Here is a 17897-nt window from a genome sequence, read left to right as displayed (position 1 = left end):
TTAGAGTACAGTAGAATAACACAGTACGGAGGAAATGGATAGAACAGAACCAGTGACACTTACCCAAAGCCAGAAAGCATTCGGCAGAACAGGAACATGCTGTACCCCTGGACAAAGGAGGAGAGGAAGGAGAAGAAGCCATTGACAGACATGGAGATGAGCAGACACTGTTTACGGCCCACCTTGTCCGACAGACCCCCCCAGAAAAACGCCCCCACCATCATCCCCAGGTAGACTATGCTGCCTGCAGAGAGGGGGAGAGAAGACAGGAAGAGCGAAAGGGAGAGAGAGAATGGGGGGAGAGCCGGGACATGAGCAGGAGAAAGAATAGTGGGGAGGGAGAGTACAGGAGAAACAGAAAGAGAAAAAGAGAGAGTGAGTGATAAAGAACGAGAGTAATAAGGACAGAGGAGAGGAGACGAGGGAGAACAAACAGACTGCGTAAGAACATATTCATTGATACAGTGTTATTTTCTAAAGTGGCACTGTTAGATTGTGCAGCACTTGAGAAGGATCTGAACACGCAGAGAAACAGGTTACAGTATCAGCAGTGCTGCATGACTGATCGTGTTAGAACAAGGCCAGAGCTGCCAAAGTCACGTGGTGTGATTTAACCAGGCCTGTCAATTCCCAGTCATTGACAAAGCTCTAAGGGGTCACAGAGGTGTGATTGGACAGTGCCGGGGGACCTACAGACAGGCAGTCCTATAAAAAACACACAGGCGGCCATGACGCCATAGCCATAGAAACAGAATGAATCTAAAGGGCTTGTCAGTCCACTCATTAAGCCGTCTTTGACATTCTATTCATTCTATTTCTATGGCCACAACGTTAACTGGACCTCAAAAAACGTTACAGCGTGTTCCAACTGATAGGGGAATGTTTCAAATTGCAGGGAGCCTACCAGTAATCAGAAGGCTGTGTGAATGTTTGGTCTGTCTGGTGACTTCAGGACACGGAGGGCAACCCCAGCCTGGCTGGTGAGTACGGACAAAGAACTGCACTTGTTTTTCCCCATAAAACCAGGCCATGATGGGGTGTCAGGGAGGTTGTATAATGAGGTCAGATGTTCTATTTAAACCTCCCTCAATATGCAAGGACCAAGGCCCCAGGAGAGAAGAGACACAATCGTCTGGAGAAGACAGACTATCGACTCCTCCAAAAAGGCTCTCACCTCCACCCGTTCCTAAGCTTATGCTCTGAGTCACTGTTAGGTGTCGGCACGTTAAGGACTCATGGTTAAGTTCCAGCCTTCAATTTATCAGCTCCATACTTTGCCTTTGTGCTGATTTTGGTGTGCGTGAAGAGACGCTTTATAAAAGGAAACATGGATTCCCTTTACTTTGTTGTTTGACTCATTTGTTTGTACCACCTGTCTGCCAATAATGTGTTTGATTTGGTCGCCCAATGCTCACAGTTGCTAGATCAAATCCCAGAAAGGGCAGGTCTCCAAGCAAGGCACTTAACCAGGTCAGTGTAATCAATCAAACTACCTGGCAAAGGGAAGAAAAAATTAGCGGTGCATGCCTTCCCATTTTACTAACCTGGTTTGTACGGAAGATTCCCAGCATGGCCCGAAAACCAAGAAACATTTGACATTGTAGGAACCATTCATCGTTCCCCATTTTCAAAACTGCAATTTCTGGCTCAGTTTTTAAGGTTAGGCAAGAAAATTACAATATGACTTATAGTTAGGGGTTAGTGTTTTGGTTTAGGTCTAGTGCTAGGAGGACTTTGTGGTTAGATTAAGGTTAGATATTACTTTGAATAGTAATTACTTTGTGTTTCCCTACAACTGTAAAGATTCCTGAAATCATGGATTATGTGTGTGGCATCAGTATGCATGTGTTTCATAACACATCAGTGACCTAATCGTCCTGAAGCTGAGGTAGCGAAGATAAATTCCTTTCTTGTCCACGAGACCTGAATGTGTTCTCTCTTCCAGTCTCAAGGGATATTGGGGAGTGAAGGAGAGGGGGCAGTAAATAATCCACTTCACTCAGCCACAGTCAAGATATACTAATAAAAATGCTAATGTCTGTTTGTGGGGTAAGACGATCGTTTACCGACGCTCTGCTTCATCACTGATGGGAAGCCCAACATTCAGCCCCTCTAGGTTTTTCTCTCTTCTGTTCTCCCTTGGTCTTGTGGAGGTGATGATGAGAAAGATATGCTGAACGTAAAGGGCCTTATCGAGACGTACAGACGAGACCGTGAGAGACACTTATTCATTAGGTGACAGACTCTAACAGAGACCAAAAGACAGAATACTATCTACACTGGCTGTCCTATCATATAAACAGTAGTTATAGAATACTACCTACACTGGCAGTGATATTATATAAACATTAGTTATAGAATACTATCTACACTGGCTGTCTTATCAAATAAACAGTAGTTATAGAATACTATTTACACTGGCAGTGATATTATATAAACAGCAGTAATAGAATACTATCTACACTGGCAGACCTATCATATAAACAGCAGTAATAGAATACTATTTACACTAGCAGTTCAATCATTTAAACAGTAGTAATAGAATAATATCTACACTGGCAGTCCAATCATTTAAACAGTAGTAATAGAATACTATCTACACTGGCAGTCCAATAATTTAAACAGTAGTAATAGAATAATATCTACACTGGCAGTCCAATCATTTAAACAGCAGTAATAGAATACTATTTACACTAGCAGTTCAATAATTTAAACAGTAGTAATAGAATAATATCTACACTGGCAGTCCAATAATTTAAACAGTAGTAATAGAATACTATCTACACTGGCAGTCCAATCATTTAAACAGTAGTTATAGAATAATATCTACACTGGCAGTCCAATCATTTAAACAGTAGTTATAGAATACTATCTACACTGGCAGTCCAATCATTTAAACAGTAGTTATAGAAAAATATCTACACTGGCAGTCCAATCATTTAAACAGTAGTTATAGAATACTATCTACACTGGCAGTCCAATCATTTAAACAGTAGTAATAGAATACTATCTACACTGGCAGTCCAATCATATAAACAGTAGTTATAGAATACTATCTACACTGGCAGTCATATCATATAAACAATGGTTATAGAATACTATCTACACTGGCAGTCATATCATATAAACAGTAGTTATAGAATACTATCTACACTGGCAGTCATATCATATAAACAGTAGTTATAGAATACTATCAACACTGGCAGTCCTATCATAAAAACAGTAGTTCTATAATACTATCTACACTGGCAGTCATATCATATAAACAGTATTTATAGAATACTATCTACACTGGCAGTCATATCATATAAACATTGATTATAGAATACTATCTACACTGGCAGTCATATCATATAAATTGAAGATACAGTACAGACACATTTAAACAATACTAAGCACAGCGGCAGTGTAATACATTGAACACTGCCTTGCACTGCGTACCATATACCCATTAGAAAAACCAATAACCGGCTACTGTTTAATTACATTATAACCATGTCTGTGGGACTGCGCTTTAAACAATAGCATTTTGAGCCAGAGGGAAGCCTCTACTCAACTAATGTATATCACATGCACAAATTCACAATCTAACACACACACACACACGCTAACACACGCATGCACACACTACTGTAGCACAGGCCAACACAAATACACACACATACTTACACACTACTGTTGCACATACTAGCAAACACCCTGGTACACACACACACACAAACACGGTGCAGCGAGGGGGGATTGTCTAACAACACCTCCTTTATGCTAGGACTCGGCTCGGCTGGTGTCATAACCATACAGGAGGGGGGAGTAGTGGGGACGGAGGACAGGCGTAGTGAGCTACGGCTCCCATTAGGTGAGGTCAACAAGGGGTCAGGGGGTGGAAACATCAGCATTCTGGACCCTATGTTCCTTATTTCTGGAGAACAATGTGTCCTTAAAACAGTCCCATCACCCTCACAGCTGTAGTGTAGTAGTCGCATTTACATACACATCAACTGGCATCCCAGTTGCCGGAAAGGACGTTTACTTCCTCAGCAAATAGAGCTAGTAAGCGTTATTCAAATGAAGCTGCATTTAGTCATGTTCAATTAAAAATACATCATAGTCTTTTGAGAGATATTTTTGTAGACTGTACGGTATGCAGCTCTGATTCAAGCCCAGAGGGATAACTTAACTTACTCAACACTAGTTTCTGCTGCTATCTCCACCAGACGAGACCAGCCTGGAGGGTTTGTCTCTATGGTAATTAGCTCTTATGTGTAAGCCCAATTCCCAATCCACGTTACGCACCTTGCCACTCTGCTCTCAGCACCAATTAGAAGATGAGAGGAAAGGAGAGAGTTGATAAGGAAAGCAGACAGCAGAGAATCCGCAGACTAATTCTGGACCTTGTGAATGTTATGAAAGTTCATCGGGGATTCCCTCCGCAATCAGGGAATCCCCTGATAGTCCATTTTGATAATCTGTCTGAGACAGCAGCTATCACAGGCAGGATTTGATTTGTGTATAGCAGAAATGCAGGGCGCTCATCTTTAAACGAAAACCACGACTTTTGGGTAACACTTTATTTAAATATACAGTACCAGTCAAAGGTTTGCTACCCTCTCACAGCCTGAATGACTACCCCAAGAAGATGGCTGAGGGAATACAAATGATGTGCAAAGCTGTCATCAAGACAAAGGATGACTATTTTGAAAAATCCACAATATAAATTATATTTTGATTTGTTTAAATCTTTGTGGTTACTACTCTATTACTACTCTATTCCATATTCGCAATTATTCCACAATGTTTTAAACAGGAAAAATAAAGAAATCCCCTTGAGCGAGTAGCTGTGTCCAATATTTTGAATGGTACTGTATTTGTCATGACCATATTATGAAAGGTTATGAGAACTATGACGTAGCATACTCATACCACATTAAACAGACACTGCAGGCCAGTGAGATGGCAGTCAGGAAACAAGGGAATGATCATGATTAGGCAGGCACTTGCATAGGGAAAATCTGATTAGGTTTAGGGGTTACTTTAATGTTTAGGCATACAGGTTAGGTTATTGGGGTAATTAAGGTTAAGGTTAGGTTTTGGGTTGGGTTAGGGAACAGGAATTTCTGGGTTTTAGGTCCCTACAAGGATAGAAAAACAAAGGTGTGTGTGTGAGTGAATGTGTGATTGAGTGAGTGAGTGAGTGAGGGGTCAACATTTGAGTGGATTTAAGCGGCATTTTACTGACAGGTTCAGGAGCTGGTTTGTGTCTGTGTCAATATTTTGTTTTTAAACCCATCCATTTTACACACAAGCATGCATAAACAGAGACACAAAGACACAGAAACACACACACACACACACACACACACACACACACACACATACACACACAACCAGAGTGATGGTGGTCTGTCCCCTGACGTTTTAATTAGCTGACCTGAGGCTCCAGCACACTCACAATATCACCCTAATGTGTTGATTAAACTCTACTGGCCATGTGTTTTTACTACACACACACACACACACACACACACAATCACACTCTTCGGACCCCTCCTGTGTTTATCGGCAGGCCCTGACACAGAAACATTCAGCAGGGGAGGGAGGGAAGACAGTGGGATTCTTTAATAGGAAGGCAGACTCCACTCTAGCCTGTCTCCATCCACCTACCCCTCCTCTCCTCTGCTCTCCCTGGTACAGTGAATATACCTGAGCCAGCTCAGCATGGCTAAACTGCAGATAGAAGCATAATGCTCCAGATAGGAGCCTCATTCATATCTCACTATCACCTCACAGCGACGAGACATGGGGGTGGGGGGGGGTTTGGGGGGGGGGGGGGCGGAGGGAGAAACGGAGGGGGGGAGGGAGGGAGGGAGGAAGTGGGGAATGTAATAGAGAAGTAATGGGATAAAAAGGGGAAGAGCTAGATGAATTCAGATACGGCGGTAACAGAGAGAGAGAGGGCATGAATGGATAGACAGAATACTGTAGATATAATGAAGAAAAGCAGGCAAAAGAAAAGTTTTAGGGTTGACTCAGTGGTGTCTTTGTATAGCCATTTAACAACTACAGACATCTAAGTGGGAATTGGAAATGCTGGAGAGCAAACTATTTACAAAAATGACTGCTGCCTGGTGAGACCATTGGGCCTGTATTGAAGTGCAATGCTTGTCTTTCCCCTTCTCTGTATTTTTTACATCCTCCTTCTTTCTCCCTCTCTCTCTGCCATTCCCCACATATATCTTCACCTTCAATCCTATCTGTTCCTATATCTTTCTATCTCTCGCGATCTCTCCTGATCTTTCTTTCCGATCTCGCTCTCCCTTTCTCCCTCTGACTGTCTATTTGTCTCTCTCCTTAACCAGTCAATTAGGAGCTCTTCTCCACTAACAGTGGGGATGACCTTGAAACAGAGCCATGATGAGGCAGAACAATCAGACCTACACTGCAGCAGAGTGCCATTTCAAGGCCCTACACATTCTCACACACACACATTTACCGATCCTTGTGGGGACCCCGAAATTATTAAATAATCAGAACCTTAATCCTAAATGAAAAATGTAACCCCAACCACAACTGTAACATTCACCCTAACTATCCTGTTGCTGAAAATGAGTTCCTTCCTCATCAAAACCAATGTATTTTATAAAGGCCTGTTACAAAGGGCTTTTACAGATACGCAGCATGAAACCCCAAAAAGCAAGCAACAACTGAGTTGATGCACAGTGGCTAGGAAAAACTTTGTAGTATGTTGGAACTTATGTAAAAACCTAGAGAGGAACCATCTTTCTCATATATCCCCAAAAGGTCAAACTGTGCTTGTTTTACTATCCTTCTGGACCGTAACACACCCACACCCAAACACTTGTGTTCTTTTCCTTACCTAGCCACCCAGCTCCAGAGTTGGGGACACACATGTCCGTCTCGGCACTGGGTAGGACGAACCCCACCACAAACACCTCCACGCCATCCGACATCAGAGCCATGCCCAGCACAAAGAACAGCTGCCACTGGAACCTTCCGTGGCCACACTCCTGCATGATCAGCTCATACTGCTGGGCCAGCTCCTCCTCCTCCGCCAGCCTCTCCTGCTCCAGCTCCTTACGCTCCCTGAGGCTGTCCGAGACTGGCTGACCCATAGAAACCTGACCGTCCCTGGACTTTCCATCAGAATGAGCAGGCACGCCCTGGTACTCCCCCTCATAGATCTCATCTTCATCATCGTGACCCTCCGTGGCGTCACTGGCGTAGTCTTCCCCATCTTCGTCATTGGTGTTTTCACCGGGGAAGCGAGCATTCCCGTCGTGCTGCGTGTGGACGTAGCGTTCATCGTCATCATCCTCGTTCTGGAACTGGCTGTAGTTTCGTTGGGAGGAGTACTCATCCGCAGCACGGTTGACAACCTTGCTAACTTTCTTGGCGGCATGGCGCTTGGCTTCCCTGGCAATGTCCTTGGCACCCTTCACCAGTGACAACTTGTTATTGTACGACTCATCCATCTCACTGACTCTGGTGGGTTAACTGCCTTTGGCTTTATTTGTCCTTCACCGAGTCGGTCAATTGGGAGCCAATACGCTTTAGCAGAAATATCGGGAGAACAACGAAGTGCCACACAGACTTATTAACTTATGTGAGCCTATTTGTTTACTTTCTTCTGAGGTATCTGGATGTCGGTAACCACAGGACAATTTAATGGGATAAATCAAGTTCAGAATTGGTTAAAATGATGTGAGCTTTGACAGGATTGCTAACCACAGCTAATGTGGCAAGGGAAAGCAGCTCTCTATAGATGTGGAACGAGGAAAGTCACAGGGTTGAGAGATGAAGAAGGCGACGTCCAGAGAGATCACCATTCACACAGTCTTTAGGTCAGGTGACAGCTCATCTGTCTGTGGAGAGAGAAATCCAGGTTAGACTTAATTACATTATCTTAAACCATGTGAATTGATATTCTGACTATGTAAAAGATATAATTTTGCATGAATATTTCAGGCATGTAGTAGACATTCTCATCCACGGTGACACATTTCAGGTAACAGCTATGTTCAGGGACAAAATTTAAATGTTTCCACTTGCCAGATTGGGATTGGATCTGGCAAACTTTTGGTTGCTAGTTAGATGCCATTACCTCTAGGATAACTGCTTCCTGACTGCTGCCTCCTGATAACAAACCAGTAAAAATGCTTATACATTGATCTGTTTCGGTTCAGTGAACCCTCGGTTCTGGTGTGTCCCTTCAAGCTCAGTGTATTTTGTTGTGCTCTTCCAGGGATGTATGTTCTGCTCCTAGTCCTGCCTACAGAACATGTCATGTGGTGTGACTGGCTGCTTGCCCTAATGTGACGCTGCTTGACACCCTGACACACTGTGACTCAGAGGCTCTTAAGGACATGTCGGGCCTCACCATTACCACCCTGCTGGCTGCTCAGAACACCTCAGTCTGCTGACAGACAGCACCGCTCAACCTCTCCCTCTGAAGCCGGTGCCAAATGGGCACATCTCAAATGACACTCTATTCCTAACATACATTATTTCAAATTGATTTATTTTAATTCACAGCACTACTGTATGTGTGATAAATAACAAAAAATATTTTCATCTTGCTATGTATCTACATATTGGTATGGTACATGACCAAAGTTGAGAAAAGTAGTGTACATGTAGTAGACAGTGAACAGTAGTGTAAATGTAGAAGACAGTGAACAGTAGTGTACATGTAGAAGACAGTGAACAGTAGTGTACATGTAGAAGACAGTGAACAGTAGTGTACATGTAGAAGACAGTGAACAGTAGTGTACATTTAGAAGACAGTGAACAGTGGTGTACATGTAGAAGACAGTGAACAGTAGTGTACATTTAGAAGACAGTGAACAGTGGTGTACATTTAGAAGACAGTGAACAATAGTGTACAAGTAGAAGACAGTGAACAATAGTGTACATGTAGAAGACAGTGAACAGTAATGTACATGTAGAAGACAGTGAACAGTAGTGTAAATGTAGTAGACAGTGAACAGTAGTGTACATGTAGAAGACAGTGAACAGTAGTGTACATGTAGAAGACAGTGAATAGTAGTGTACATGTAGAAGACAGTGAACAATAGTGTACATGTAGAAGACAGTGAACAGTAGTGTACATGTAGAAGACAGTGAACAATAGTGTACATGTAGAAGACAGTGAACAGTAGTGTACATGTAGAAGACAGTGAACAATAGTTTACATGTAGAACACAGTGAACAGTAGGGTATAAGTAGAAGACATTGAACAATAGTGTACATGTAGAAGACAGTGAACAGAAGTCTACAAGTAGAAGACAGTGAAGAGTACTGTACATGTAGAAGACAGTGAACAGTAGTGTACAAGTAGAAGACAGTGAACAATAGTTTACATGTAGAACACAGTGAACAGTAGGGTATAAGTAGAAGACATTGAACAATAGTGTACATGTAGAAGACAGTGAACAGTAGTGTACATGTAGAAGACAGTGAACAATAGTGTACATGTAGAAGACAGTGAACAGTAGTGTAAATGTAGTAGACAGTGAACAGTAGTGTAAATGTAGTAGACAGTGAACAGTAGTGTACATGTAGGACACAATATAGAATAGAGCAGAGTAGGCTCCATATGCAGAGGGGTGATTGTGAGTTGAGGGCCCTGAATAGGCTCATGACAGGATGATGTATGGTCCATGTGCTAACCTCTGGTCTCAGGGCTGAGATAAGACATCAGGAATCATCTGTCATGCTAACAGGAGCGTTGAAGCTGTGGTCCAGGCTGACCTGGAGATTTTGCTGCATTGCACCAGTCAAACGGAGTAACTTTGTGTAATGTATATGTTATGTATTTATGAGTGTATTTATGTCTGTGTGTTTGTATATTTGTGTGTATATGTGTGTATGTATCTGTGTGTCTGTGACCTTATGCATGTGTACTCTACAATAAGCTAGTTTATTTTTCATTCTTTTAATAAACCTACGGAATACATGTATGGTTACATTTTAACCAGTCCCGTCCTAGCCACCACCAAGTGCAATCAGATTTTGGTAACAGTGCGAATAACCGTGGCACTGTCCTGTCTCACTCTGTCCACCAGTAACAGGTCCCTATCCAGGGACACATATTTAGAGTCCTTAACAATACAACGTTCGAAAACCTTGGCATTAGAGGATGTGTGTGGCACAAGCAGGTTATATGTTCTCTTCCTCTATTAATCCCATCAACTCCACTCAAGTCTGATAAAGCAGGAACCCAAAGGGACTTCATTTGTGCAACAAATTAAGTCCTTTTCCCTTCATAGAGCCACTTGGGATGCAGCCAGTGTCCTCTTCCCAATAAACAAGTTCCCCAAAACTCAATTACAGTGATGTAGCTTTTCTCAGCACAGGGTTTGTTCAGGGAAGTCAGGCCAGGACAACAGAACCATCATTTGACTGGAGACTGAGATCCAGCACCTACTAAGGTGATGGTGGAGTGAACACCCGATCAACATTTCATTAGCAGAAGTCCTTTCAATTAGTGAATGATCAACATTACTGGAGGTATATGAAGACTCAACGAGTGAGGTACCAAGCAGCAACATTAGGGTAAAATAGATAGAGGAATGTGAATAAATGTGAAGGGCTGTAGTAAATTACATGCTGACTAAAATCTTTACTGTTGTTTACTGTTGCTCCACCATGTCTCTCTCACTCACTCTTTTGCCATAATCCAAATGGTGTCCAGAGCATCAAAATTAGATGTTTGATACTAAATGGGCATATTGCAGCTGATCCCAAAAGACCGTAAAAGGACATGGTCACTGACACAGTTCACACATCCTCACAAACCTGCCCACACAGACACACATATTTTAGGAAACTCCAGCCTTGTGAGGACAGAAGGATTTTCCTTAAACTGTAAACCCAACAAAAATTGTTTTAACCCTAAACCTAAACTCTTAGAATTGTATTATTATTTCTCCCCATCTGACAAGGCAAATTGTAATACTTTCCTTATTTTACTATCCTTATAGTAAAACATGATCACGCATGCACACACACACACACACACACACACACACTATTCTTTACATTTTACTCAAATGCCGTTCTTCATTCTCTGATAGCTTGACTACTGTACCTAGAACAGTGATGGGGGTTAATAAAGCATCAAGATGTGTTTTAAGCAATCAGCACATTTCCTGCTGGTGTAAATGAGGAGCCTGCCGAGGGGGACAAATTACTTCCTACTAGTGAGGCTGACATGTCCTTCTGGAGCCACACACATACTTCTATTAATCACAAACATGTATGCATGAATGCACACAAACTGACAGTGCAGACACATACATACATACATACACTACCGTTCAAACGTTTGGGGTCACTTAGAAATGTCCTTGGTTTTGAAAAAAAAGCATATTTTTTGTCCATTAAAGAAACATCAAATTGATCAGAAATACAGGGTAGACATTGTTTATGCTGTTAATGACTATTGTAGCTAGAAATGGCTGATTTTCAATTTAATATCTTCATAGGCGTACAGAGGCCCATTATCAGCGACAATCACTCTTGGCATGTTGTGTTAGATAAAAGTTTATAATTTTAAAAGGCTTATTCATCATAATAAAACACTTTCTTTCAATTATGTTAGCACCGCTGATTGCTGTTGTGCTGAATAAAGGAGCAATAAAACTGGCCTTTTAAAGCTATTTCAGTATCTGATGCATAAGCATTTCTGGGTTCGATTAGAGGCTACAAATGGCCAGAAATAGAAATGTCTTCTGAAACTCTTCAGTCTATTATTTTCTAAAGAAATTAAGGCTATTCCATGCGAGGAACTGCCAAGAAACAGAAAATCTGTTTTTGCAAATAGCAGCGTGGCTTTCTAACATCTCTCAGCAGTGGGTCTCCATCCATACAACCCCCTTTTGTAATTTCTTGATAACATTACATATTGGGGAAAAGAAAATGTCAAAGTCTCTGGAGATGAACTTATAGCCTTTAGATCATCCATGCTTGGCCACAATTTTGTGTCTGACCTCCTCAGATAATTGCCTGGTTTTCTTTGTTTCCTCCATGTTTATGGCAGTACACACAGTTACATAAAACACGAGGAGTCCTTTTCTCTATTCACACAGGTTGAATAAGTGATTTACACATTGCAGGCTCTTCCACAGGTGAGTTCAATTCCAAAGTAAAGGAGAATCACATGCTTGTCATGTATTTATTTCTAACTAGATATAAAAGGTGCCAATAATATTATCCAGAACATTTTAGGATTTATTTTGTGGAACAAATACATACAGTATGTGGAATTCGAAAAGGGTTTTGAATATCAAAATGTTTCTAGATTAAATGGTGAATTATTTCAATAACGTGCAAGGGTGCCAATACTTTTGGCCAAGACTGTATGAGATGACACACATGCCAAACTCTCTTTATTAACCCAATTTATGATGTAGCTTCATAATCACCCAGGTATCACCTCAGTGAGTGAAACTGATGTGTATTTGGAGGGTATGTTTCAGGAAGGAATAACACTATTTTAGGTAGATGCAGGATACTGCAGTAGAAACAGCAGTGGTTACCCAGCACAGTTGGATCTATAGAAACCCATTCCAGACAAGCCCAAACCCCAAGCAGACACAAATGGTCACATTTGGTCATTTACTTTATGTTCCGCTGTACACAGGCACACTATCCTAGGTCCCTCTGTTGACAAAAATTCAGTTACACATAGAAAATACATCAGTATAACAATTTCTGTAATTCCTGATTGTATGCACCTACAGCATGTGAATGTGCACACATACGCGCACACACACACACACACACACAGACACACACACACCCAACCATCTGTCTGTAATGGGGTGATGGATGACTGTGTGTGTTTTTGTGTATGTACAGTGTGTACAATCCAGAGTCCAAGACCACTCTGAGGGGAGAGTCATGCTGGAACAAAGGGCCATGTTGATCCAGTCCAGTGGCCACTTGGCAGGCTGCGACATAAGGACGCAATCCCAGGGCAGAGACAGGTTTAGGGTTGAATGGCATGTTTTGGGGGGACTCCCAAGTAGAGATTGAATTAATGTAATACTCAATCAGTACTATGACTTATAGCTCTGTAATGCAATGAGTGGACTGACACGTGTCATGACATGGTGGGCTATCTCTATGCAAAAGTAATGAAATTAAAATGTGAAATTAAAACTCTACTCATGAGATAAATTACCAATATTTCAAACCAATGAATTGCAGGCTACATCTGGCTACCCATAGGCCATTTGACTTTTAGTACTATCAAGGACTTAGTCAAATGAAATACGTGTAGCCGAGACAGGAGACTTTTATTTCACGACGCATGAACAGAATTGATAAGCAGGTGACACACTCCCTCTACTCCAAGCTAAAGTCAGATTTCAGTTAATGAAGATAGACGCCTGTCTGGTTGCCAAAAGACATAATCCAAGGATAGCACACTGTTCCCTTTATAATGTACTAGCTTTGAACAGGGCTGTCTGGGACAAACTCCTGCCTGAATAACCGATCCAGGAAAATGTCAATATGCCCCATCCAGCCACGCTCAAGCTCCCATAATGAACTGTTTCAACTGTTTAGTGTTGGTTTCCATCAAACTGTCACACAGCCAATGTTACAGCCATATAAAGGAGAAACAATGGGTCGTGGACAGTTGTGTATGTTCAGCCACTGACAATGGAGGCAGATTATAGAAGTACTGGGCAAAGAGAGACTGTTCTTTCTTTTTCTCTTATTCCTTCTACTCTGTTTTTTTCTGTACGTGTCACGCATCGCAGGTTCCCCCTTTTCTACTGCGGCTGGGTGAAGTCATGAGGGGGATGTGCTGCTGCGCTGCATGGCCACAGTAAACCCAGACGGGGAGGACATCAATCACCAGCCGGCTGTTAGACGCAGACCGTGTCCTGTAATGAGATTTGGACTTGTCCTGGCATTCTGGTCTGTAATCAATCCTCCATCCCCCAGAATCCTCTGACTGATCTCTTCTCCGCCGATGACATAGGAAAACGGCAGTATTCATTTCTCCAAGAAAAACGTCTTAGCTTTGAAATGTTTTGTCAAACCGAGCAAAAATGGGGAGGGTTCAACCTGAATTTGTCCAAAAAAACATATCCCCACTTTGAAAAATTTTGAAAGGAAAAAGATTTATATATATATATATATATATATATACTGTATAATAGCACAAACCATTGCCAAATGAGAATCAGAAAATCAATGCAATCTAGACAATTTGTTAAGATTTTAGACATTTGACTGAATGTAAAATATCACTATGAAAATGTTGAAATGATCCAGGTCAATGTTTTTATACCACATATCGCTTTGTTTTATGTTTTGTTATTATATTCGTTTCATGTTTGAAGATAACAACTAGTTTGCCTACACATTTGGGAAAACTTCATAAATTTGTTATATTTTAAATTAAATTATTATATCCAGCCAGCCCTTCTAAAATTCCACCCAAAAGAGATTTTGTAATCTCCTGGAATTTGCCATGTTAAGATGATGGTCTGAACTAGGAAAGACCAAAATAATCTACTTTGCAAATGGTTTAATGTTGAAAGACAAGAACTATAATTAGTTAGCCAGTCAGTTCCAAGTTTTCCAGTTCCGACCAGCACTTCAACTGTGCATTGTTCCCAGAGACGTGTAACATTTCTAATTGTGAATAATATAATCTACAATACTAATTAACTTATTTTCTCAGTAGAGGAAATATAAAATGATTGCGTGAATCTCTGAGTCAAAACACACACACACACAAACACACTGTTTTGAGACATAATTTAACAAATTTTCCTGTAATTGTATCAATATTTTTTTAAACAATCATGAAGGAGCAGTGAGTTGACATATACTACATCAATTTCTGAAGTAAAATTGTGGCAATGAGAGGTCCTTTTCAGGTGGGCGAGGCTTAAGGCTTAGTTTTTAAACACTGTTTGACTAAATATTTTGCAACTAAATTACTTTCTGTGTATTTCTGAGTGAGTGATTGAAAGGTGAAAGTGGGATAACAGGAGTGTGAAAGTGGGATAACAGTAGGGTGAAAGTGGGATAACAGGAGTGTGAAAGTGGGATAACAGGAGGGTGAAAGTGGGATAATTAGAGGGTGAAAGTGGGATAACAGGAGGGTGAAAGTGGGATAACCGGAGGGTGAAAGTGGGATAACAGTAGGGTGAAAGTGGGATAACTAGAGGGTGAAAGTGGGATAACTAGAGGGTGAAAGTGGGATAACAGGAGGGTGAAAGTGGGATAACAGGAGAGTGAAAGTGGGATAACAGGAGGGTGAAAGTGGGATAACAGGAGGGTGAAAGTGGGATAACAGGAGGGTGAAAGTGGGATAACAGGAGGATGAAAGTGGGATAACAGGAGTGTGAAAGTGGGATAACAGGAGGGTGAAAGTGGGATAACTAGAGGGTGAAAGTGGGATTACAGGAGGGTGAAAGTGGGATAACCGGAGGGTGAAAGTGGGATAACAGGAGGGTGAAAGTGGGATAACTAGAGGGTGAAAGTGGGATAACAGGAGGGTGAAAGTGGGATAACAGGAGGGTGAAAGTGGGATAACCAGAGGGTAACAGTAACATCAGTTGTATTGTTGATTAATTGATCCATTATAATTGCGTTCATATTTCAAAATGACAGCTTTATGTTTCTGCTGCTACCAGTCCCTTGTTAAAAAGTAGTGTAAAGTATTTCGGGATATTAGAAGATCTCTTGTCCTAACGTTGTGTTGGTGAACCTACACGAAGACAATCCCAACCAATTAAATTTTGCCAGGCGTCATAAGGTGAAATCCCACCTGAACAGGCCTAAATTCTTAGCATTTGCTACATTATTTTTATTGCATCAAATCCAGTCCAAAATGAAGATACCCATCTTTCGATGCACATTTTTACAATCTTGTTAAAACCCTATAACTATATTATACTGATTTTAAAATGCATTGTATATAGCCGAGAGTAGCCAGTTTACAGACTGTTACATGAGTGACCTACAGCTGCCTCAGACCGGAAGTGTACTTTTACTGCTCAGAATGCAGCCATTTCCTATACTTACATTAAGCTGCTTAGCAAGACCGATGTTTGGTAATCGGAGTGAAAATTGTTAATTATAGTTGTTAATTTTCTTAAAATCTTAAGGCAGATTTTCCTTGAAGATACACACTAGCTGTAAAATTGGCGCTGTTGTGCCGAAAAGGATCCCTGAAAATGTATTTGCTGATTTGTGCCATGTCACCAAAACTAGCTTTCAAACTAGGAACGTAATAGGTAACTGCTGTATGATAGTGATTCTACTGATGTATTATGCAAATATAACGAACATATTAGACATACAGCCCAAAATGATAAAAAAAAAAAAAGAAATGTTAATCAAATAAATTCCCAAAATGCATATTTAAAGTAGATTAAACTGTCATCACTACAACCATATTTGGAGATTTCCATTCATTGGAGCAGCACTTCGTGCATAATCTGCCTTCTCTAGCCTACAATCTTTGGTAAAATCCTAACTTTTTGGGTAGCCTGAGCGCAACTTAAGTAAATACGACGCTATTCTCAGGGAGACTATCTACTTTGATTCTAATGTCTAATTTCACTTAATAAAGTGTACAAAGCTGAGAAACCCGTAATCTGAATTGCTGCATTCTAAGCGGTAGAGACCGCCTGTGGTAAAATCCTGTCCCCAAGCACAGGTAATGAACGTAACCTAGCTAAATGTGCATATGTTGTGATCTCTGCGGGATTAAACGTGTTGAACAAAGTGTCCCTTAATTTCCAACAGCGACAGCCGGTGAATTACAGTATATCAAATACCCAACATGCCAAAACTACATACACTAAGTTCCCCAACATGACACATTTGACATGACACAAGTTTCTACTGTATATGCGCACGTGAAGATTATTTAATCACGCTCTCGAATTCTATTTGGTGCCTAGCATACGTACAATAAATATTTGGAGTTATCTATACAATAATATTCTAATGCAGAGGGGTGAGGCTCAATAAAGGCGTACACATTTTCAAATCAAAATGTACGTCTGTAAACGGTGCAAAGATCGAGGATATTACAATACACGTTTGTTTTTACGTCAAAGAGATGAAGTCGAATTAAAGTAAGCAATTAAGATATGAAAAAACTACTTACCGCCTACAAAAAATGACAGTTCCGTAATACATATCAGGGAGCCATCTGTGTCCGTCTTCCAGCAGATATTTCCTGGTGTTCTCTCGCGACACAGGAACTCAAGTAGTTAGTGCCCGGGCGCGACAAGGGTTCTCTATTTTTCTCTTCTTTTTATCCTCCTCTCCAGCACGATGCGCGATGCAGCGGTGCCTCTGCAGTAGACCTACCACAACTATACGGTGAGAAAGAGCTACGGAAAAATCGTGTGTGTGGGTGGTTGGATTTGGGGGGGGGGGGGGGGGGGGGGGGGGGTGTATGGACGGGACGGGGAAGACCGTAAGGGGAAAGGTTAAGGGGATGGAAGGAACATTGGCTGTTTGTTTGGGAGGATATAATAACAATAAATAAGTAGGCAGAGTAATGCAGGGATAGACTGCTACATGGAAAAGCTACTCTCAAAATCAAAGATACATTATGTTTATCACAAGTGCATAGGCTCAAACGGGTTCTGCGTTCCGTTTATAAAATTGTCTAGATTAGGCCTGTTGAATTTGCCTGAAACTCAGTCTTAATTATACAACGTGAGAAGCCCGTTTATTCATCGTACACTGGGACATGTATGATGCGGTGATAAGGTCAAATATTCAGAGAAGTCACTCCAGCAGCTTGGCCAACTCCGGCACTAAACCTTCTGAGGGAGTCTCCTGAGCTGTCAGCAACGGGAAAGCAGGAGGCACTGTCTCCCTGACGCTCT

The 17897-nt window shown here is 41.4% G+C and overlaps 1 protein-coding gene across 2 annotated transcripts in view; it reads right to left on the bottom strand.

Annotated features, from left to right (window-relative positions):
- Positions 1-17370, bottom strand: part of LOC105015125 (synaptic vesicle glycoprotein 2C) — a 36674-nt gene extending 19304 nt beyond the window's left edge. Inside the window, exons 1-3 of one of the 2 annotated variants that reach the window (XM_010878003.5) lie at positions 17165-17370; positions 6875-7880; positions 64-244 (exon numbers count right to left, since the gene is read on the bottom strand). In XM_010878003.5, the coding sequence (XP_010876305.1) occupies positions 64-244; positions 6875-7490 (797 nt within the window). In that variant the 5' untranslated portion in view covers positions 7491-7880; positions 17165-17370. The remainder of the gene's footprint in view (positions 1-63; positions 245-6874; positions 7881-17164) is intronic. The other variant, XM_020053111.3, reaches the window with a different exon arrangement.
- Between the last annotated feature and the right edge of the window lie 527 nt (positions 17371-17897).

Source organism: Esox lucius, chromosome 14 (assembly GCF_011004845.1).
Source record: "Esox lucius isolate fEsoLuc1 chromosome 14, fEsoLuc1.pri, whole genome shotgun sequence".
NCBI classification, from domain to species: domain Eukaryota; kingdom Metazoa; phylum Chordata; class Actinopteri; order Esociformes; family Esocidae; genus Esox; species Esox lucius.
This window is presented reverse-complemented; position numbering and strand designations above follow the sequence as displayed.